Raw genomic sequence first — 22769 nt, 5'->3', positions numbered from 1 at the left:
GTCAGTATTGTTTTTCCTGTCCTTGGTTTGTTTTATTTATATTCTCATTTCCAAACTGTGTGATGCAGAGTTGGTTACCTTGAAAAGGAATATCAACATTTTATATCATTATTATTTCCTTCTCTTAAAATAAATATATAATACTTAAATCCTTGACATTTTTTGATCATTAGTGTTTTGATATATTACGTGTTGCTGTTTTTTGTTGTACAGGACGTTGCTTTGTAAAGGACATTGCTCGACCAAGTGGTTTTAAATGTGCGATATAAATAATGTTGACATTGACATATTCACATGGTTTTTATCAAGCATTTCTCAACCAAAGTTTTGCTATACGTTTATACATTAATTTACTTAATAAGGTGGGTCAAAAGGAGCAAAACACATTGAATAATAATACAAAATCATATAATCGCAGTGTTAATCTTTGCTTTGGTCTGTGAAATAAAAGGCCTTTGGGAATTCTTTAAATACAACAGAATGAGAACACTCTTTGGTTTAACAGCTCACAAATCATATCGACACTAGTGGCCACAACCTGTGTAGAGTGTGATTGTGTTACAGGCTCAAACATCTGTATCTAATAGAAACCTGGCGCTCATACTTTACCTGCCTCTGTCTGACTTTGCTTGACTTCCTGTTTTGGTCTGTTAACCAACAGCCAGCTTGACACAACTTAACCTGACTGCTCTGTTACCATGGTTGATCATATGACTCGAATGCGATTAGAGTGAAATCGGCCTTTAACACTTGGTCCCTACTTTACAGAGCCTGGCTTCATCCAGAGAGGGAAGAGAGAAGCTAGATGCAGTCTAACACATCAAAAAGTTCTTACTATAAAATAAAGCCATGTTTGTTCCTTTTAGAATGAGCTTATCCCATCATATGACCTGCTCTATATTATTGTCTAATCTTTCCTTCAAACAAGAATCCTACGTATGAATATGAAGATATTGCGTGAATAAAATTTGTCCCCCCCCCCCCCCCCCCAGACTGTTTTTTACTGTCTGACAGACGAATTCCCCAGAGGATGACCCACAACTGAGTGTTTACAGCTGCATGCACCAGTAAGTTTTTAGGTAGGTTAAAGTTTAACTTAGATGTGTAAGCAAATGGGTTACACACTTCAACTGGACGTGGTTTTGGGGTCGTACCTTGGTTCAGATGATTCACGATGGGTTAAAATAATTTTAATAATCCTCTAAAACCTGATGTCGCTTTTTTTTGGTTGTGTTTCTCAACTGTCAAGGTCAAGGTTTGAAGGTCTGAGATCTCATTCGGGGATTTAAGGTCTTTTCTCCTTCAACAAAAACAAGAAATAATTTGAATCTTTACCTCGGGTGTGAGCGACCGCTTTAAATCTCACTGTAAGTCACTAATTATCATTTTTAAAAGGCTTTTCATACCAAGAGCAATAACTCTGATCCGTTGTCAAACACGGCTGAGTATGCTCATTGTTGGGCCTCAGCGGTGATGAATTAGTCGGCAGGAAAATAAATGGACTTTGGCAAGTGCTGAGTCATCACTGGAGAAGTATTTGCCCTTCAAACCAACTCTAAAATAAAAGAAGAAGAAGCAAACACAGGATTTAGTTTATCGCGATCATTAAAATGAACGTCTGCGGGGGTGTCGAAGATGATACAAGAGGTTTTCACGTCTTTCTGTCACCATTTTGGAGTTCCTGAGTGGACGCCCTAATCTCTTTTGACCTATCACAGGCAAACAGCTTTTCCTAACGTCCCCCATTGCCTACTGTTCACCTCAACTCAAAACAGAGCGACACACTTAGAGAGGGAGAGGCCTCTCCTCCCAGCATGCTTCAGAAGAATTAGGTCAGGGCTTGTTGGTAGTTATCTTTCCTAACCGGAGTCTAACCGTGGAGGCAGGGGGGGGGGGGGGGGGGAATGTGAGTCGAGAACACGGGATAACATAGAGCTATGATCTTCAGATGTTGTGATGGAGAACGGCACTTCGTCTCTTGAGTGGCCTAGAAGTGGCGTGATCTTCCCACGCCACTTCCCCTGGGCACACACGGCATATTTAGTGAACGGCAAGTCAAACATCGGGATTCTCCGATGCAGAATTTACTTTGGAGCTCGAGTTTACATACGATTTGAATTTCAGCTCTCTGTAATGTTGACGCTAGAGCGAGAGAGAGAGGGAGAGAGAGAGAGAGAGAGAGATGAGTGGGGGAGTATGGGTGAGTCATAGGTTTCCCCCGTCACTACGAATACATGTTACAGCTGGAAGGAGGAAATATAAGGATGGGAAAAGGAGCGCTCCGGCTTCTAGAGTAGAAGCCACATTGAAGTGCTTATTTCAGGGCTGTGTGAATAACAGGTAATGTCGTAGTGTACAGGTACTGTAGGATACACACACGTATACAGACACACACACTATGACCTGTTGAGACCTCCTGCTCAACAAACAAGCAGTGTAATTATATGCCTGTGCGGCGCTGCAGGTGGAATGTGCTGGCGACAGTCGAGCCCTTGTTGTCATAAGGACTGGAAGCAGCCCGATGGCCAACAGACGTGAGCTCACCATCATTACAATGAGGGGCGGGGCCAAGCCTGTCATCGCTGCCGACCTGATGTTGCCGTGGAGACAGCACACACACACACACACACACAACACACACACACACATAGATTGGCTTAAAGTGATACCGCTGGGAAATTAAAATGGTCGCTCAAAGCACCAGGAGTTTATTGGCCAATCACAGCTTGATCTCGGATGTGTTTACCTTGCAAGTTTGTGTGTGTGTTTGTGTGCGTGTGTGCGCTTTCACTGTACAGGTGCACTGCACATCTTCTAATTTTAGTGACAATGTCAGCCAGTGTTGGTGAAATACTCACCACGCTTGTCTGTTGTTCGGAATCAGGCACCGAGGAGCAATTACTGACCTATCAAATGATTTAACAGCTCTGTGTGTGTGTGTGTGTGTGTGTCTGTGTAGTCAAGGTATCACTAATGTTGTGGCTACCTCAATCTGTAATACATTCACAGTATGGGAGGTGTTATCCTTGTGGCCACAAAAATGTTGTCCCCATAATGCAAAACATTTATGTTATAGATAAGGCTATATTTAGGGGTAAGTTAAGGCTAGGTTAATTAAGGTTCAGGGTGAGTCTAGGCAAGTTGTAACTTTACGGTTAAAGGTATGAGTGAGACTCGAGGAATTTAAAGTCCTGGAGACACGACTGTAGGTGTCTATGTTTTTGTGTGTGCATGCTGTCATCACCTTCTTTCTAGGTAGGTAAAAATAATAACACATGAATTACCGGTTTCCCAGCATGCTCTGCAACATAGTGCTGCTGCTGCTGCTTTGTCAGGACCGACGTTAAACTGCAGCCAATTAGAGTCGAGCTCATTCACATCAGTCCTCATCTTCTCTGAAATCAACGGGTGTAAATATAAACATGTCCATTTCTAGAAGCAGAGACGTGATTGTGGCAGCCTCTAATTACAGTGAGGAGGCTGAGGCGGGGGGGCTGGAGGCAGAAAGTGAACCATTTTATTACATTAAAATGTTCCATACAAACAATGCATACACACTAGTTTCATATTGCTTCAGACATAAGTTTTCTTTTTCTGTTTGAACTCCAGTTAAACAACTCTGTAACAAAATGTAAGTACAACATTTATGAAAATATAAATCTCTAAACAGGTAAGTATGTCCTGACAATACAAAGAATACCATAGAAACATTCATTACCAGTATGTCAACTATGAGTTGCAAACATGTAAGTTATTAAAAGTCATTCAAGTTACTGAACATACAATAATACCATGTACTGGCTTCCATATGGACACATTCAAATATACTCTTAAACTGGCATTCCAATATACTGTATTCTATAAGAGGACTCTTTTTTTTTTTAAAACCTTTTTAGCAAAGATAGCACATCTTTCTCTATCATAAACATAATCACAGTCCAACACTGAAACGATTTGGTAACAATATAATTACAGTACAAGCCTCAAAAAACGAAATGAGACGTTAAACTGAATAAAACACAAACCGTAACTGGGACTTTGGCAATTACATAATCTTTTTTATTTAAATTTTTAACTTTTTGTCAATTTAGAAACTCTCGAGTTGTGTTTTAAAGCTCGATGCTGCTTCTTAGTTTGAAGTTATCCGAGGGCCGTCGTCTCTCGACTTTTCAAAACTAGTTAACGTACAATAATAATGGAATAGCCCTTAAAAAGTATATGTCAAAGTGTGAGTGTGTGGGGGGTTTGTCATGCCTGGCAGATCAGGGGTGTCATCAAATTAACAAATTTAGTTTTGGGTTATTACAGACATGCTTGTAAAAAGCAACAACCTCAATGTTTCTATTTTTAGATTGTCAGCGAACCAGATCTTAACAATTGTTTTTACCTGTTATCATGACTCAGCATCGGTGGGCTCATTTACATTAAAGGTTCAAACACCATGTTAACGATTCATGATCATTTTTGTACCACCAATGTAAACCTACGAAAAAACTTGCATAACTGTGCAAGAAAAAAAATTATTACAATTACAGTTTGCAAAATTATATAAAATGTGAGGTTATTAATTATCTCACAAAATATCTGCTTTTGTGAACGTCTGAGAACAGATGTATTCATTTAAAGTGTTTTATTTTGAAGTGAAGAAGGGAAACAGGAAGAGGGTGTGACATGCAACAGAGCTCCCAGACCAGACTCAAACCAATGGACATCGCGGTTACGTAGCATGCGCGTTAACAAGTCAGCTACCAAGACGTTCCTCGAGTACGGATTTAAAAGCAGAAGGCACACATTCGTTTTAAAAAAAGACGGCAATTCACAGAATCAAAAGTTGGCCGTGGTTAGTTCGTAAAAGCAGGGCCAAAATTTGTGCAAAGACTTTCTGAGTTGAATTTGCAACTCAGATATTCACAAAAGCATTTTTTTTCTCAGCGTAACCTCATTGTTAATAGTAATTGAGCCAAAATAATAGATGTTACAAACTTTGTGCCCAAACATTAAACTTTCCTGATCTTAAGTTATTCATGCAAAGTTTTTCCTCAGGTTCACAGAAGTCGATTTATTTTTTCCATACAAGGCGAAACGTTTTATTGACACTTGTTTTTCTATTTGCCCACCTCTGCAGTTCAGTGCTAGGATGACAACATCTTTGTAGAGGTACCAGGCATAAGTATATATATATATATAGAGGAGAGAGAGACTGTAGCATTTCAGTGAGTCAGCTGTAACCTGTAAGTACGTGGAGGACCTTGTAGGCAGATCCACTTCCTGTTTAAGACAAATATTATTTTTACAATGTTTTATAATTAAACCTAATAATAAGATCTCACAAACCACTCGTAAAGTGCTTCCAACTATTGTCTAAATCTCTAAATATATTCACTCCTTGTCCTTTTTCTACTGGAACATTTGAACAAACCAAACCTAAAGCAAGTACACTGGTTAAGGCGTGAATGTGTATGGTGCTATGCTACACTGTATGCTCAATAGTGGTGTTTCCCTTAAAACACACAAATCGAAGGAACAGCAGCTAAATTCACGTCAAATTTACGCCAACCGCTCCAGGACACTTCTACAACTATCATCACAAAGAGCAATGCCGTCGATCTCTCGTGTTGTTGACTGTTTTTTCCGGTAAACTGATCGGATAGATTTAACGTCAATGCAAGTATTATGCAACTGTGTGTATACTGTGTTTACAAATTCCCTGCATTTTCATAAATCTTGTAATCTGCCCATAAAGAACATTTTTGATTCCAGGCACTCACTTTGATTGCATTAAGCACAACATAACATTTTTTTTTTAAGGAGTTGCACAAATTGCAGCAGCCAAAAACAGATATGTACATATGTTCATAGTTCTTCCATTTTGTACAGTACCGACTGATGAAAATACAAACATAAAAATACTCGAAAGAACAACATTATGGCTTAATGTGCACAATGTAAATAAATATAATGTACAATGAAAGTGGCTAAGATCACTGGAATGGCTTTGAAAATGTTTGAACGAGACATTTGAATAATAACTTTGTTCTTCAAATGCAAAAGGACACATAATGGCGAAACTAATAAACTCACGCAATTTGACATATTTAGTCTTTTTCGAAAACATAGTATTTTTCTAACAGTCTTCATGTGTAAACGAATAGTAACTGTATCATAAGTTGGAAGTAAGTAATACATAATCTGAGTGCAGCGTTTTAAGTGGTCGGCCCGTTAACTACCCAGAGGGCTGACATCTGCAGCTGAATCACGTGGCTGTAAACAAGAATCAACTGCAACCCCAGAGATTCTAAACTTGGTCATCTTGTCTCCACCCTCCTGTCCAAACTCCACCTCCCTTTGTTCACTGCAGCAGTTCAGTCTTTTTTGTAGGCGTCGTCGACTCCACTTCCCCGGAGTCGGACACGTTGATGGGACTGTCCCTGGAGAAGACCTCCGTCGACTCCCTCCAAACGCAGTCGGCTACGGTCTTGAAGGAATGGTTGCCACATTTGGGCCGCACCTTCTGCGAGGCATTGTTGACAATCTGTCGGCTGTTGGAGGTGGCTATCTTGATCTTGAGGGCGGCATCCACACGGTCCACTACGGTGTAGGTGCCGATGCTGCCGTCTTCGAAGCCAATGATGATGTTTAGCGCCCGCTGGCAGAGGGACAGGAAGGTGGGAGTTTTGTAAAGCGAGCATGTACCGATACTCTTACCATCAGCAAGGCGCATCACGATCAGATTGGACACAACACCGGCATCGTCGTCTTCATCGCAGGTCCGGAAACAGACGTACACAAGATAACGTCCGTCTCTGGATAATTTCTGACGCCAGATTATACCGGCAGCGTGGACAAGCCTCAGCTTCCCACTGTGGAGATCCAGGACGTTAATATTCTCATCCCCCTTGGAGACGATTCCCAGTTTCCCATTGGGTGAGATTTGGAAGTCCTCCAGATTTTTGAGGAAGTTGGGTGGCAGTTGGACTCGCCTGCAAACCGACTCATCCGCCACATTCCAGATGAAGACGGTCTCTGTGGATGTGATGAACACGGCACAGTCGGGGCAGTCTGGGATCAGTTTGAAGTTGACGATGGTAATACCATCATCGCACACAAACTTCTTGGATACGCTCCCCGACCACAGGCTGACAGCAAGGAGTTTGTTTTTGGAAGATCCCACAAGGAACGTGTTTGCTGTGGTGACCAGTGCATGTTGGAGCGTGACTAAGATGTTGCACACTTTGTGACCGGTTCCAAGCCTCCACACTCTGGAGGCGTTCTGCTCACAGAGTGACACCACAAACTGGTCATTGTGGGTGATGAGCAGCTGCGATATTCTCTGCCCGTTGATGCGGAAGATGTTTTCTCCGGTGACGGTTTGCCAAATGTACTGGCTGCACTTGTCATCTGAAGTCACCATGAGATCCCCTGAGGACGTGAGGACACAGTTCTCCACTATACCCTCGTGCTTGAAGATGGTCTCAATGAAGCCTGTGCTGAAGTTCCACTTGTGGACGGCTTCCGAGCCATCCATGGTAAACAAATAATCCTCTCTGCCGGACAGCAGCAAGGTCTGAATCTTCTTGCCTGTTTTGTCAATATTAGACATGGCGGTGATAATGTCAATGTCCCAGACGGAGAGCACTCCACTACTCGCCACAGAGAGCAGCAAGTTGTGGTGAGCTGATTTAATGAGTTTGACAATATTCCCTGAGATCTCTATCAGGCTTGCCATGCACTGTCCACTGTCCCTCCTCCAGACGAAGATGGAGGAGGTGTTCTCCATCGACGCCACAATACTTTGTCCGTTCTTGGAGAGGACAGCAGCGACAAAGCGTTCAGTACGTTTGGCTTTGAACTTCTCTACCATTTTCCATACTTTAGTGTCGAGTACTTCAATACTTGTGGCCTTACAAATGAGGATGGAGCGCTGGTCCTCTGATAACTCAATACCCACCACTTCACTGTCATCCCCTCTACAGTCGTAATCCTCCATCAGCCGTGGGTTGGTGATCTCTTTGGTGTTCCATACTGACAAACTGCCTTCGTTGTCAATCATCACCATTTGGTTCAGGGTGTCCAGGACCAGGATGGATTTGACGAACCCCCCAGAAAACTCAGAGGTCACAGTGGCCAGCTTGTCCCCATTTCCTAGATGAAAGACGGATGCAGTGTTGAGGTACTGGCCACAGAAGGCATACATTCCATCTGGAGAGCACTGGACACACGTCACCTCGTACCAGCAGTGGAACTGGTAGAGAGGCCAGCCGTAGAGCAGGTCGATGACGTTCACGTCTTTACTGGCCTCAAGCCAGGCCAAAGCATGATGGGTGGACAAGGTAAAACCATTGATGAAGGCAACCCCACCAGCAACGCCACCATGCTTGGACCCCTTGATTTCGACCTCAGATAAAAGGCAGGACTTGTGATTATCGTAGATAAGCAGCGTGTTTTTGGTTGTGGCCACAACCAGATACTTTTCGTCAGTGGTTAACCTGATTCCCAGCACGACAGATTTGGCTGTGTCGATCTGTCGCAGGAGCTGTCTGCTCTCGACATCCCAGGTACTGACAGACCCGTCTTCCAGGGCTACGAGGACTATGTTTGGAGCGAGAGTGGGCAAGATCTCCACAATCTGCATGTAGCTAGAGCACAGAGGAAGCCTCTCTGGACTGTAGGTGACGTCCATAGAGGAGTGGAGAGGCACTATGGAGCAGTACTTTGGACCATCTTTGTCACACTCCAAGAGAAGGTGTCTGAGTTTGGGGAGGGAGGTGACTACCGGCAGGAGGCGTTGCTGCAGTTCTGCAGATAGTGACGCCGGATTCTTCAGAACTTTAACCTTGATGCTACGTAAAGTGGTGGCCAAGAACTTCAGCTCTTTCTCTTGGGTGTAGCTGTACGCCAGGTCAATGTCAGTTAAAGCCTTATCAAACTGGCCAATCTTGATCATTGTGTAGAGCCAACTGAAGTTCATGATGACACCAAACATGAGGTCGTCGGTGCGCCCACTCCTGGTGAGGTGGTAAACCAGCTCCGTCATCTTTCTGTGGTTGACAAAAAAGATGTCGGGCTCCAAAAGGTTGCACTGGAACACCCAAGGCTGCTCAGGGGTTTGCCGGTCATAGGAGTACTTATCAGATGATGTCTTTTCATGGGACTGTTGATGGGGGTTCTTGTGATGAGATATGTTGAGTGAAGTGAAATGGTTGTTATCATAAGTGAAGATCTTCTTCCGGCCTCCTGACCAGGCCCCCAGGAAGTACTCCGCTAAGAGGCTGTGCATTTGATGGACATCCTCCTCATTGCTCAGATACAGCTTCTGGGCAATGAGATGCAGGTGCCTGTTGGCCCAGACCATCAGGGTGACGTTACGAACTTGACGTTCCACCAGATATCCCTCCAGCTCCTCCTTGAGCCTCGCAACCAAGTCGTAGGAGATCCTCAAAGGGTTTTTGAGGTAAGTTGCTACAATAACATCACCGAGAACAATGTTATCCAGAGAGAGAATATCCTCTAGCTCCACCTCAGTAAGTCCAGCCTTGGCCATGGTGATGTACCCCAATGCTCTGAAGACGAAGCGCTGGCCCAGCTTGTTCTCCACTGAGTAGAAGAGCTGCTCTATGCTCTCATGCACTGTGGAGCACAAGGACTTATCATCCACGTCTTTGTGAGACCTCCAGTGAACTACCTCTCTGTAGATGAGGTTGACAAACATGGGTAACGTACACTTGGCGAGGGCCTCATTGACATAGATCTGTTGGCCTGAGGTGACTTTCCTCTTCACCCCCAGCAACTGCTGCTTTAGAGTTTGGCTGCAAATCTTGCGGTCTCTCTGGATTAACTCCACGTAATACCCCTCGTCATGGATGAGGTGTCGGAGCTTCTGCAGGATTCCGTGTTTGTTGGGCAGCGTGGAGACAACAATGCGGACGGTCCGAGGCAGGTGGATGGGGAGCCACCACAGCTTGCGAGCTTCGTCTGCTTCTGAGAGCTGCTCCAGGGCGTCCAGGACGATGACCAAGGGCCGGTGGAACGAGGACTCCCCAAGCAGGTTGATCAGGAGCTCCCTCATCTCCTGGATCTTGTTAGGCAAAAAGTGAATCAGGCAGCGGTAGTTGATTGCAATCTGTTCACATATGCTCTGGAGGAGGGTGCGCAGGTCTGTGGAGAGCAGGCTGGAGCCGATGAAACGGACGACAACCACCGGGTCGGTTTCGGGGCCCATCTCTTTCTGCAGCCACGTGTAGGCCTGAAAAACAGAATTGAAGTTGGATATTAATATATGTAAATAGAGAATACATTCTTTTCAGCAAGTAATCCATATTTGAATAACAAATACATGTATTTCTTGTTTGCTGTGAGTAGATTTTACTTTTATTCTGCGAGGTCTGGTTAGAGAAACTCAGTCAAACATCAAGAATAATGATGCTCTACAGTGAGAGGGCAGAGGGATCTAATTAATAGTGATCCTAACAGCATGAGGCAGGGCTCATTAGCAAAGCACAGACAAGAGATTTAATACAGTTTCACCTCATGACCGCACGGCTCTGCTACACATACTTTCTATCTTTCATTTGAGACAGAGAAATATGTAGCACTCAGTAATGTTAGTTTTTAACGTCCTGAAAACATCCTCCAAGTCATTAATACATACACATCATACATGAGTACTTTTACCATTAGAAATACTCTATGAATGAGCTCTAATCCGCCTTCGTTGATATTCTAATTTCATTCATGAATTTATTACATTTTCACAGCTGAGATTTCGGGGAAACATAAAGATGATATGTGACATTTTTAGGGCAACATGATATTGCCGATTCCACTTTTAGCCCCGAGAACGTGAGAGAGAGGAAAACAGAGACTCTGCCTGTGGAGTATTTACCATTGAAATGATTTTTTCACGTGTGTGTGTGTGTGTGACCGATTTATGAAACTGAAAATAAAGACCTGAATATAATCCTTTTTTTCAGCCAGCCTTTTATTTATGCATTGTTTTTTCAACCTTTTAATGGAAAATTTGAATAAAACACAATTTAACCATGATATGATACATTACATGCACAACAGGCACATTATATAAAAGAGCTGTGAAAGGCAAATGCAACCAATTCTCTGTAACTTTACGCACAAAGCTAATTGCTGTCGTTACAATCAGTCCACACAACTTTAATTAACCTGACTTGTACACAGTCAATGTCTCTGAAGACTTGTTCCTGCATCCCCAATATTCTCTAAGTGTGCCAAAGCAGCTGTTGCACTGAAGAACCTATTAGATGCTGCTGTATATTAGGCTCTAACAGTCTATTTAACAACTAGGGCCCTATCTCACCCTAAAAATAACTGGTCTGAAAATCAAGGGCGTCGTTTTTGACAGTTATTTTATCGGGTGCATCATCAAGAAGGTGATAAACACAGATACAGGCTCTAGAACACAAATGGTCTTAAAGTCAAAGGGCGCCATCTCTCCTCCTCACAACCTGTGTACAGTGAAGTCTGATTGGTCCTTTCAAATCCTAGATCTGCCATCAGGTTTCACCTGCACGTCACCTCTATATGTGCAAATCCTACGTATCTAGAACTGTACACTTTACTTTCTGATTAGATTCCTTCTTTGTACAAACAACTGGTTTCCTTTCATTCAAACGCAGGACTTTTCACATACTGTGCTACCACAGTACTTTATTATTAGTTTTACTTTATTTATTATTCTTTCTACGATTGATAAAGATGAATTTGTGTTTATCTGATGAATTTACAAACATGTAACTAGATAAAATTACCACATCATTTCTTCAACTAGAGTAAAAGTAAGTGCTTGCTTTTAATTATAAATAAAGTACTCAAAGTAACTTGCTGAGCGTTGTTTTATCCCCTCTCTACTTGTAACTACAATCAAGCCACAGCTCAGGCCTCTTAAAAGGCCGAGAGAGACCTGTATTGTTTTAACAGACCCAGTGAGATTCCAGCTCAATAGCAAAGACATAAACGCTGCAAGAGTCCAATGAATCAAAGGAAGCAGGTTGCGTGTAGAATCACCCCCTCGTGGATCGAGTCCCCAAAACACCTCTGTCCTCTTGTACTCCAACAGAAATCTAATAATATCTGCCACAGAGGATTTCAAACTTTTCAATTGGGAGTTTTAACTTGAGTAAAGCTTGAAGAATCACACAGGACTGATACACAGGGAGATGGATGGTTATGATGAGCGTGGACATCTGAGCTAAGTTGCACGGTTTCGGCAGTAGAAGCAGCTTAAAACTAAAATCTGTTTAAAGAATTGGCTTTGTCCTCACGACACATAACAAATTGGACGGATTCAAAGGAGATAAAACAGCCCACTCGCAATAAGGTTGTGTGATTAATCATCCAGCTCATCTCTGTGTGGGCAACAACAAATTTCAACTCCAGCCGTTTGTTAATAAAGTGTCATCTTCCTTTTCATATTTCTTTTTTTAGCCACAACAGGCTTATTTCTTTACGAAGTGTAAAAATGATCCTTCACGTTTGAATGGAAGAAGTAGATATTTAGGTTTCTTCTGCATTTAAGGTGCAGACTTCCCCTTTTTGTTTTATTCACAAAAACTACAGGTGCAACTGAAATGAAAACAGTTTGAAGCAACTGATGGTTTATTCTGAGAATTTTTCTGTTTCACCCACTGCGGTTGTAAAACTTCACAATTCTTTCAAACATTGATTTGTCCTCGTGCATCCTTGAGCTTGTTTGTCCTTCCCCACTCTCATCTAACAGTCATTTCTGCTGTGTGTGTGTGTGTGTGTTCCCTCTGCAATCTTTAACTTTTGCCTTTAATCCTCACCATCATTTGTCCTGCTGCTTATTTAGTTTTGTGCTGTTGCATCTTGTAACATTTAATAAAATCCACTCCTGGACGATGTAAATGGCGCCTCTAACAAACCGGCGCATTAATGTGACATTTATAATAAAGGTTGGACGGGCGCGGTGGACATGTGGGTGTCTCGGCTGCGGCGTGATGCTAATGTAGGAGGACGCAGCCAGATGGTGCGCACGAAACCGCAGAGCGAACAAAGACTGTACACACACACACACACACACACACAGACACACAAACACAATTTAGTTTCCCTGCAGATGTTCACACCCAAATGTTAAAAAAATTATTACTTTTATAAATTAGACATGATGGCGAATATCCCTTGTACATTTTAAATCGCATTCAGTTGGGTTTAAACCTGGTTTTTCATATTTCCATATTTGGAGAGTATTCTAAGTTTTACTTTCTTTATTGCACTCTACATCTCCCTGGTGGAGTTGTATATTCCCAGCTTTAGGACACATCCTAAGTCCTGGACATATTGGTCATTATAACTAAACCCCCTCCCTGTAACCTCGCCAACGCCTCACCTCTTTGGCCACCTCGGACAACAGCAGCGTCTTCCCGGTGCACGGCCCTCCGTACACCACCAGGGGGCTCATTCTGCTCCCCTTGGACGGCAGCACGTACTCCTGCACGTAATCCAGCGTCTCGGCCTTGTACTCGTAGTGCGCGGCGTAGTTCTTGCAGAGCGACAGGTGCTGCAGGATCTCGTCGTACAGCGGGTCGGTCTCCGTGTCGAAGTTCTGCTGCACCGTGGCCTGGATGATGTCCACCATGTCCTCGTAGAACTGCTTGCACAGGCCCTCCACGTAGTGGCTCTCCACCTCCTGCGAGTAGCCCAGCTTCATGTCGCAGTGCGTGACCGAGGAGTAGACGCGGAGGTTGGAGGCGGCGACCACCGTGGGGATGAACTCGTCCCGCACCTTGAGGAGGCGCTCGTAGGACTCCTGGTTGCGCATGACGCGGTCGGCGCTGACCACGATGTCCATGTAGCGGGTCATGTCGGGGATCTTGGCGAAGCGGTCGAAGTTGGAGATCTTGCGGATGTAGCAGACGCATTTCCTGAGAAAGGCAGGAGTTTGTTTCCCGAGGGCAAAGTCCAGTTCATCCTCTAAGGCTGAAGGGAGAGAAAAGCACAAATTGTCAAATCTGACGTCACAAAATCTCCTACGTTTTCCTAATTCCCTAATTTTTCGCGGGCAGCCGATAAAGACCAATCCTAATGTACTACCTGGGAGGATTAAAGTGTAGCCGATGTAGGATTTAGATTTCTTCCTCTAGCAAAGCGGAACAGATTTTAGGAGCTTTCACCCTCCGATTAGACGGATTTATCATGAGCCTCATTTAAGAAAAAACAAAGTTGATAAAATCACATAAGCCAGAGCTAGTGAAGTGTATCGCAGCCCCCCCCCCCCCCCCCCCCCACACACACACACACAGAGCAGGCTGACTGAAACTCTCTCCGGTCTAATGAGATGGGGGAAAAAAGGGTGAAATGAAAAAGTTTGGGAGTTCCAGGAATACACAGAACTTCCTCTATAGAGCAAAATCAAACTTTGTGACGTGCTGTTTGGATCCATCCCCTTGATGTGATCGATCAATCACTGTCGTCCGCCGAGCCGAGTCGGACAGATCCTGATTGCATCTCATCAATTTAGCGAGGGACTAAACAACAGCCTCTTTTTTTATCTGACGGAAGATTAATGTCCCACTTAACATTTTTCAAATTAATCTTTATTTTCTCCTAATGTCAGCGACCAGGTTTGTTCATCAATAATAATAAATTTACCCAATTTAATCCACTGTAGTGTACGGTGGCCCTGAAGTACAGATCACAAGTTTAAAAAATGTCAAAAGACAGAATCAAGAGACACGATATGAAAAAGAGGAAAAACCGTGGACCTGAAACTCACCAGAGCAAAGGAACTTCTTGGCCTGAGGGCTCTTCATGGTCCCCTTCTCCTGGAGCTGCAGCACGGACGTCCTGAAGATCCTCTTGATCTCCTCCGACACGTTCCTCCAGGCCTTGTCGTTCTTGGTCTTGGCCGCGCTGCTCGACTCCATCTGAGCGGGGACAGAGGATGAGGGGGGGGGGGACGGGGGGATGCTGTGAGTTTACAGTGAGACGGAGGAGCTCATCACGGGGAACTCTGTAATTCTCGGTTTGACACAAGCAGTAACAAGAGAGATGCTGCTCTGCATCTGAAGCAGGAAACATTTACACTGACTCTGTGCTCGTTCCACACCGAGGAACAGAAGGGCAGATTTTTATCGGTTTATCTTGATTCAAGACTGTGATCTTTCAGTTTGAGAGCAGCACTTTGTTTACTGCACATTCATATTTTGTGCTTGTGCTTCGATTACGCAAAAACTACAGCTTCAAATATCTTCATCGTTAGGCAGTTTTTAATAAAAGACTGCTAGATATTTCATTTCCTCTGTAAAGGTCTGGACGAGATAAAGTGAAGTAGACAGTTTTATTCCAAAATAACTGTGCTGCTGTTAAGTGACTTTTATGAGACAAAACAAATCTGGTTTCTTCTCCATACGGGAAAAATAAAACGTTCCACCTGGAGAAGTAAATTCAGCTCCAGGACGAGAATCTATTAACTGCACCGTGAAAGCCTCCAGTAAGTAAAGTTATCACGTCCGTGCGGGTAAAATAACACAACAGAAAGCCCCCCCCCCCCCCTCCTTTCTGCCATTAACAGTGTTTTAAAGGGTCTTTCACAGCAGGTAGTTGGACTCACCGAGTTCTGGTAGTTCTTGAGCATTTGGGCTTTGGGTTTGAGGTAGTATGCGGGTGGCACAGAGTTTTCATCCCTGCAGTACCACTCCTCCAAGATGTGTGTGTCCAGCCCGGCCTCCACCGCCGCGTCCAGGATCATCTCGAACTCGGCCGACTCCACTTCGCCCGGCACCCGGATGCTGCCGTACTTCTCTCCCACCAGACCCTGAGGGGAGGGAGGAGGGAGGGAGGAGGGAGGGGGGGGAAAGGTGGAGGGCAGGGAAGGTGAGAGAGAGAGAGACAGGCAGCGTGAATCATCCGGATCTTCTGAGCTGTTTTATGGCTCTATTTTGTGGATCAGTGGCGCATGGAGGTGGAGTCGATGACGCCCGCGGTGTTTAGGGTTATATCAGAGCTGCAGACTCGACTGTGGTGCATCCGGCCGCCGGTGTGTGACATCAGGGGCTTAAAGGCTGCCGGCAACTTCATCCTATTCTGTATTTACATAATTCACTTTAGAACAAACTAATTACAGTAAATTCTACACTTAACTTAAAAAGTATTTATGTACATTTACCATAGTGAAATTAAGTAAATTAATTAGAAAATTCAATTTCACAGGACACAGCATCGCTCCCATCTCTCACACGCACACACACACACACACACACTCACACTCACACATTTGTCCGTGTTTGCATTTGATCAACAGATTTTTTTCATTTTGACTGGAAACCACACACACACACACACACACACAGGGCAAGCTTACAGTGACTGTTTTCCCTACGTCACTCTCTCTCTCTCTCACACACACACACTATCTCTCTCTCTCTCTGCATTACTGTAGTTCAGCTCAGCTCTCTCTCACACACACACACACAGGTTTTAAAGGTTACATATGACATTCACTGCCTCTAGATGTCACCAAAACCTCTGTGTTAAATATTTCCTAAACATCTTGGAGAGAAAAGTATTTGACGTGCTCTTTTTACTCTTTAGGATTTGTCCACTAACATGGAGGAGGCAGAATTTGTGACCAATACTACAGCAGCCCACCAGGTGGCGATCCAGACATCTTCACGTGCAGTCTATGGTCCAAGCATTCAGTGTTAGCTTTCTATATTTATCTGGTGTAACAGTCACATTCCAGTCAGAACCAAAAGCATCAATCATCGTCTTTAATAAGAAAAAATCTGATTTGTTCCGCCGCCGCCACAGAAACGTTTCAATGACACACTGTTATGTAAAATCTGAGGCTTCGGCCAAATTCCCTAATGCTCAGTAATCAGCAGTGTTAAATAAAATGAGCAGATTTGCTTTTTATATTTAGAACAGATGGCACTTTGTTAAATGAAAGGAAATGAATGCTTTAATTTAACGGAGGTATGTTTATTTCAAAGAATAAATGTCTGGGAGTGTGAAATTAAATTTAAAGGTTATTTTGATCTCAACCACGAGTCATCGTCATCGGGGCTGACACACCGAAGCCAATTCTGACAATCTGTGTTTAGTCAGAAACCAGAACACTCGGCACAGTCGCTGCATAATTAGACATTATCATATTAAATTGTGGCCTTTTCATTTCCCCTATTATTCCCACTCCACATGGCATATCCACTGTGAGCTCCACTGAGTCTTCCCCCTCGGCCTCTACTCGCACGCTTCAGAGCGATTCGGAGTCACTGGAAACGATCCGAGCCGTTTCCTGACCCAGTTCACGAGGTTCTCCATCGGTCACGATCAAGGGAAATCAGGGAAAAGACTAGAAACACTGGAAATCCCCCCCCCCCCCCAAACCGCACGACATGACCGGCTGATCTTTGCTGCATGTGTCGTACTTCCCGTGCAGCAGAGGCCTCGGGGTCGAAGCTGCAGAGCGAGGGAGGGAGGGAGGGAGGGACAGGATGAGTGACTGTGAGCTCTGATGAGCAGGAAAACCAAGCTTCACACGCTCGCGGCAATGACGCTTCAAAGTCCACGTCCACGCTGGACTCCTCGTTCCCTTGGCAGTCGCGGCGGGAACAGATGCAGAGAAACGAGCGGAGTCGGTCGATGTGGCATGTGGCACGGGGCGGCGGGGCGGCCTGTTCGCCAAACCCACAAATGCCCTCGCTCGCTTCATTTGCATGCACACGGTTTTGCCCATGATTTGCACGAAATTGCCGCCAAAGGGTCATTTAACAGCATCTCTTGGACGGAGGAGATGGTTTCTACGTGGAGTGTCAGTTGTTTCGGAGGAGGAGGTGTCAGCTGCACGGTTGGGCATTCAGTCCCTTAAATGTTTTTTCCCACGTATCATTGCAAAAACACACATTTAATCAGTGAAGCATTAGATTAAATACACTTGAAGTTGAATTTAAGGGCCAAAGACAAACAAAGATGAAATAGCATGGAGTGTATTTCACAGGCAATAAATGAATGGACTCTGCTGTGACATCATATTCAGGTGCAACGTTAATTTAAGAGCAACGTTAATTTAAGAGCAAAACAAAAGCCGGGGGAATCACTAAGAGCATCCGACAGAGAGAGGAGGCAGGGATCCCCCCCCCCCCCCACCCGTGTGTGTGTGAGATGCTTTGTGCCAAAAATAAAGAATATAGATAAGTAGGGCAGGCTCCTCGCTATCTTCCCCGAGTGATTGACGGGGGGGAGGTCACAAGCTGGATTCGAGCCCAAACTGTTCCCAGTGACAGACGCACCTTTTAGCTTAGAAAGGAAACGTTTAACCTGCTGTAGTTCTGACAGTCGCTCTGCAGGATGGAAACAGACAGGCTCAGTTTGCTCTCTAAGCAGAAACGTGGAGCCATTAGCTCACAGTCAGATACAGTGACAGGCAGGAGCACACAGGAGACGTTCCACCGTGAATGAGGCTTTTGACTTTACACTGCAAAATGTACCTTGACATGCTGCCGTACACTTTATAAAGATGGACGATGTGTTTCCAATTTGTGTATCGTCTACACAAACGCTCCGTTCCCCACACACACACGGAAACACAGCAACCTTGAGTCTTTGAAAACTCAAGGTTTGAAAGTTCGTTTTTGCAAAATATCCTCATTCGTGTGGAGCGATGCTCGGGCCATGGGACTGACCCCACAGGTCAACTCATCAGCCAGCTTCAGATGAACTGTTGTGAGTCACGGTGCTGCAGTGTTGTGTCAGAGAGGATGGGAGGCACTGAGCTGAACGAGAGAGAGAGAGAGAGAGAGAGAGAGAGAGAGAGAGAGAGAGAGAGAGAGAGAGAGAGAGAGAGAGAGAGAGAGAGAGAGAGAGAGAGAGAGAGAGAGAGAGAGAGAGAGAGAGAGAGAGAGAGAGAGAGAGAGAGAGAGAGAGAGAGAGAGAGATGTAGGGAGAACAGTCACTGTAAGCTTGCCCTCGAGTGTGTGTGTGTGTGTGTGTGGGTGTGAGTGTGTGAGTGTGTGTGTGTGATCTTCTGTCACTGCCGTCACCCTCCTGACTCTTGCCAAAGCCAAACTGTAAAAAAAAGAAAAAGGAAATGTCCAAATATTTGCCGGGTGGTTTTAACAGCCCTGTCTGAGCCAGAGAGTGGATTAGAGCACGTCGGCTGACAGCCTCACTCCACCCTTGTGTGTGTTCGTGGAGATTGTGTGTGTGTGTGTTTGTGTAGATCGTGTGTTTGTGTCTTTTGAGAGAGGAGGCCGAGGGGTTGCAAAAGTTCTTATTGTATTTCAGCAGTCGCAGGTGCAAGAAAGACATGAAGGCTAAAGTGACAATAACAAAAGCAGATGAGGGACAAATGCAGTTTTGAGTTTTCGCTGCTCTCCTCCTCCTCCTCCTCCTCCTCCTCCTTCTCCTCCTCCTCCTCCCTCTTCTGTTTTTTCATCCTCGGAAGGGTTTTTCATACTCGGACTAAGTGCACTTTATCTGATGAGCCGGGCGGCGGAGGCGGCGGCGGCGGCTCACGCAGCTACAGTATGAATCAACAAATCAATGGCTCGCGCAGTCAATCAATCAACGGGGCTCTGACGTCTGCTGCGTAAGCTTTGGCAGCGCGGAGGGAGAAAGGAAACGGAGGATCTGAAGAGAGAAACATTTATTTCTCAGTGATGCACACACACACAGAATGTTGATAGTATACAGTACGCTCTAAGTGTCTTACTGTTTGAAATCAATGCAACGTGAATCCTCTCAATCAAACGGGGGACTGATGATATTCTGTGTTTTTCTCGGATAGAAACACAAACCTGACACTTATTCCTTTGCAGCCTGGATCTATATCGTGTTATTGGACTGACATGATGATGGTTATTGTCTTTTAATCGGATTATACTTATTCTATCAGCCTAATTGTTTAAATGTTAGGATTTGGATACCTCGGACTCTCTGCACCTTTTTCCCTCTCTGCTGGATTTCTTGACACCAGTTATTAGGTTTGCACTTCAACCTCGTCTCATCAGCAGTTAAATCACCAGAGAGAGAAATATAAGAGCCACAGTATCCTCCGCTATCCTCTTACCGCTGGGAAATCTGCCACACAGCCAGAGACACGGAGAGGAGGAAGTCGTGGAACTGGCTGAGCGGCTTCACGCTGTTTGCTGATACGCGTCCTTGAGGCTTTTTATCATTTTTTTTTTACACAGGGGTGGGGGGGGGGGAATTTGAGACTGTCGCAGAGCGGAGGGGAGGAGAGGGAGGGGGAAACACGGCCGGTCCTCATTGTCATGTTTAATCTCCAGGTCAATGACACCATCACCATGCCAACCCCCTGCCATCGCCATGGAAACCGGCTTTATTGCATCAACAGGTTAGAGAAAAGACCCCCCCCCCCCCCCACCCAGGTGTGCTGTGGTGTGTCTTTGTGTGTTTGTGTGGAACAGCCGTGCCCTTTGAAAGCTGCGATTGACCCTCGCTCACAGAGGGGGGGGGGGGGGGACTGACAGGTTCCAGTGCAGAGCAGCTTAGATAACGGTCGACTCTGTTTCTCTACGACGACTCTACATCTTCACACGTCGAGTGTGGTCGTTGAAAACCAGAAGGAAAACAACAGAGATGTGTTTTCCACTCGATATCTCCAGGGTTATTCCCCCCCCCAATGATTCATGGAGGCAAATGGAAACGGTACTAAGAGGTTTCCTGTCGGCATTAAACACGAACACGGCTCCGCACGTCAATCCCGGTTCTCTGTTTCCTCTGAAGTGTTTCTAAGGAACCTGTTCTTCTTCCCACCTCACATCCTTGTCACACACACACACACACACACACACACACACACACACACACACACACACACACACACACGCACACACACACACTCCGCCACCCCCCGTTTCTTCTGTTTCATCCCCTCTCATCCAGGCACTGGGCTCTGTGACAGTTGTTGTGGGCTGCAGACCCCCAGAGCAGCTCTCTCTCTCTTTGAAGTCTCCTTTTACTGCTGCATGTGTGTGTGTGATTGTGTGTGTCTGTGTGTGTGTGTGTGTGTGTTAGCTCTGGTGACACTTCTGCAGTGCTAACTTCTAGGTAAACGAGTTAGAAAGAAAATTAGGGGAATGAAAGCAGAGGGTTGACTTGAATTTGCTGGAATCACTTTCGGTATTAGAAATGTTTCCGATACAGATTCCAGCATCGGAAATGGCTCCGGGTCGGGCATGGGCGTGGCCAGTAGAGGGCGCTCACTGTCAGCTTGACCTATTGCAATTGGACTGACCTCGCAGTTCAGAAAGTCAGTAATGTAAAGATGTTTTGCCACGAAAATGGAGAAATATGTTGGGTTCTACACTGCAGATAGAATACATATATGAACAAATCCCTCTTGACTTTTAAAACAACTGACAGCCCTATATCACTTCTTTAAAGATAACATTTATTTTCTCGAGAAATCCACTCTTCCTCGCTGCTTGAAAACAGCAGTTGCACGTGATGGCCACGGGCAAGTAGTGATTTCTGTCGTGTTGTGTTAGTCAGAGCCGGATAAAACAGCAGTTTGTTAGCATCTCACACTGAAAGTGCACTTGCTTGTTGAAAGAGAGTACTATATATTTTCAGTTATGTCTGTCTACTACAAAATAAAAGAATGTTGGTCATTCTCTGTATTAATTTGTCTTCCAGAGGGTTCAACCTGAGCCAGGCCATACAACAACGAAAAAACTAATAAAGGTGAGTGGCATACAGCTGTTCAAATATAAGTTTTTATTATTTGAAATGCACTGGTATCTGATCAGTACCTTTTATTCTCCTCATCCCTACGTATAAACTGAAACTAGGTCTTCCACCGGCGACAAAACACAACAGTGCTCCAGAGATGGCCCAGACAACCCAGATCTGTCAAAAACCAGGATCCAAGTCCCTGATCAAACAACCCGCCACCACCACTGCCACCACTGCCACCACTGCCACCACTGCCACCACTCTGAGCTCCCCAGTGCTGGGAACCGGCCCGTGGGAGCTGGCTCTGACGGGTCTGAATGGAATTTACTTCTGTGGCGTTCCTCATCAGAAAACGCTGCAGCCCTGCCGTGGAGAGCACATCACCACCGTATGCCATTAAAGATTTAAACAGCCAGATGGGGAGGACGTGCACTGTACATGCATGTGTGTGTCTATTGAGAGTGTAAGGAACCTGGATATCCTGCTGAGGAAAGCCCCCCCCACACGATTCCAAATCTCAACAGAGAAAACGCCTGGGGTCAAGATGCTCAGTGTGTGTGTGCAGACATGGAGTGAATGAAGGTGATTCAGACTGTGTGTGTGTGTGTGTGTGTCTACTCTCAGTGTGTTGTCTGGTACGGCTCAGGGTCAGTCGGGGTTAAGATGGTGAAATTGCAGCAGGCACAGAGGGCGGCCGGGCGGATGAGGACGAATGGAATCACCTCAGATCGGATCGTTTGGTCTGATTGAGCTTTTACTTTACACCTCGACGCCACAAAACAATGTGTGAATGGGCTTTAGAGGCCGAGGAAATCAGATCTATAACTTTTTTTCACATTGCCTCCTACAGCAGTCAAACGATAGGATCAATAACAACTACAGGTTTAAAAAGCCCAGTTAAAAACTGCTGAATTTCCCAGTGCATTCACTGAATCACTTAGAATTACCTCCCTGTGGTTGTTTTCCTCCTCTGACCAGTACAGTTTCAGTCTGCATATATTTTGTTTCCAGAATCATACGAGGTCACCGTGACCTTTGACCACTGAAATCAAATCAGTTCATATTCGAGTCAGACT

The 22769-nt window shown here is 44.9% G+C and overlaps 1 protein-coding gene across 1 annotated transcript in view; it reads right to left on the bottom strand.

The window, feature by feature from the left end:
- Nucleotides 1-3495: 3495 nt before the first annotated feature.
- Nucleotides 3496-22769, bottom strand: part of LOC128430677 (NACHT and WD repeat domain-containing protein 2) — a 40968-nt gene continuing 21694 nt past the window's right edge. The window contains exons 5-8 of the mRNA XM_053416799.1: nt 15605-15808; nt 14768-14918; nt 13382-13971; nt 3496-10243 (exon numbers count right to left, since the gene is read on the bottom strand). Coding sequence (XP_053272774.1) covers nt 6350-10243; nt 13382-13971; nt 14768-14918; nt 15605-15808 — 4839 coding nt within the window. The 3' untranslated portion in view covers nt 3496-6349. The remainder of the gene's footprint in view (nt 10244-13381; nt 13972-14767; nt 14919-15604; nt 15809-22769) is intronic.

Source organism: Pleuronectes platessa, chromosome 23 (assembly GCF_947347685.1).
Source record: "Pleuronectes platessa chromosome 23, fPlePla1.1, whole genome shotgun sequence".
NCBI lineage: Eukaryota > Metazoa > Chordata > Actinopteri > Pleuronectiformes > Pleuronectidae > Pleuronectes > Pleuronectes platessa.
Note: the sequence above shows the minus strand (reverse complement) of the source record. Positions and strands in the feature narration are given on the sequence as shown.